At 33.7% G+C, this 1,557-nt stretch overlaps 1 protein-coding gene across 1 annotated transcript in view; it reads right to left on the reverse strand.

Moving 5' to 3' along the window:
- The window catches only part of LOC107290817 (1-phosphatidylinositol 4,5-bisphosphate phosphodiesterase beta-2), a 42,210-nt gene that overhangs the window by 18,025 nt on the left and 22,628 nt on the right, over positions 1–1,557 (reverse strand). Inside the window, exon 9 of the mRNA XM_015819743.1 lies at positions 513–612. Within this exon, the coding sequence (XP_015675229.1) occupies positions 513–612 (100 nt within the window). The remainder of the gene's footprint in view (positions 1–512; positions 613–1,557) is intronic.

Consider the following 1,557-nt stretch of genomic DNA (forward strand, 5'->3'; position numbering starts at 1 on the left):
ATATATATATATATATATATATATATATATATATATATATATATATATATATATATATATATATATATATATATATATATATATGTTTCCTTAAGGAATGAGCTCTCTTTGTGCATTCTTTCAAATATAAGGAGAAAAAATTAAGGAAAAAGTCTGGTGGCACACATTACTCCATTTCCTATAGTTCTCTGTATCCTCACTTTCAAATCTTTTAGCCCTGAGTAGGGTTAAAGCACTGTGAAGCTACTTCTATTTGTAATCAATTAGACATGAATACTGTAAAAGGTTTTCAGATTTTCTAGTTCTCACAAAGAGATCCTACTTTAGTATTTTACGCTTCTGAAGAATGCACAAAAACGGCTTTGAGTTAATTGCTGGCTATTGAGCCAACCTTCACCTCTGGCTCTATGAAGGACATTAAGATTCATAGGAAGCTACCCCAAGATTGTGGTTAAAAAAAGAAGAGAGAGAAACAGTCAAGTTGAAAGATCAGAAAAATGATCAAGTCTTACCAGAGCACACAGCAGTAACCGGGATAATCCGGTGACCAATAAACTTCCCACCTTCTTCCAAAGCTACAATTCTGAGAGAAGCCAACTCTGGCATCAAAATCTGGCAGGGAAAAATTGTTTGATGGTCTGTAACATTTTTCCCCTTAAAAAACAAATCCCAAGGTGGGGGAAACTAGTTCCATAGCTATACTTTGGAGGTCCCCTTATCTTCTGTGCTTTCATATCTAAAAGGGCTTCTATGTTCTTGTGGATAATATCACTTACTAAGGCCATATCTTGTTCTAAGCAAGTCACTGAGCTGTTTCCCTTTCTCCTCATCACACCCCCAATTATTCCTCTTCTCACTACCTGATTCAACTTAGCTCAAGAGTAATATCACTTTAAAAAAAAAATATTCTGCCAGCCTCAAGGTCAGCCACCCATATGCAGGGAGGATTCCCTATATGGGTTGGTCCTCTTAACATAAACTTTTCTGATAGCCAAGAGATATCTGGTTGGAAGTATGATATTCTTAGAAATATATAAATAAAATAACTGTACTGAAATCTTCTTTATATCTTTTGGTTTTCTCTCTCTTTCTCTTTCTTTTTCTATCTATCTACCTATCTATCATTGTGGACAATATGAACCACTGCTGATCTGCTTTCTTCATTCCTAATTTTGAGAAGATAGTTCTATACTGGCTCTGAGGGACAAATGACATGGATTTTTTAATTTGTTAACTAACACAGTTATTTTGTATTTCGTATTTTAATTTGATGTATTTTCTCTCTTTTAAAATAATGTTGGTTCATTGCAGATTGGAATATAGGATAGCTGTATGGATTGGTTAGATAGCTTTTAACCTTCCTAAACTGAAAAGATAAATCTTCAGATTGATTATTTTCTCTGTTCAGGTACAACACAGACAGGAATTTAGGAATAGCTTTTAACATTCCTAAATTGAAGAGGCTGAAGATTATCTGAAGATAAGAAAAAGTTTGTTAGTACAAATTGGGGTCTGGTTTATCTCTTTAGTGAACTCTAAACAACCTTTTTCCTTACA

Source organism: Protobothrops mucrosquamatus, unplaced genomic scaffold, assembly GCF_001527695.2.
Source record: "Protobothrops mucrosquamatus isolate PMUCROS unplaced genomic scaffold, P.Mucros_1.0 scaffold972, whole genome shotgun sequence".
NCBI lineage: Eukaryota > Metazoa > Chordata > Lepidosauria > Squamata > Viperidae > Protobothrops > Protobothrops mucrosquamatus.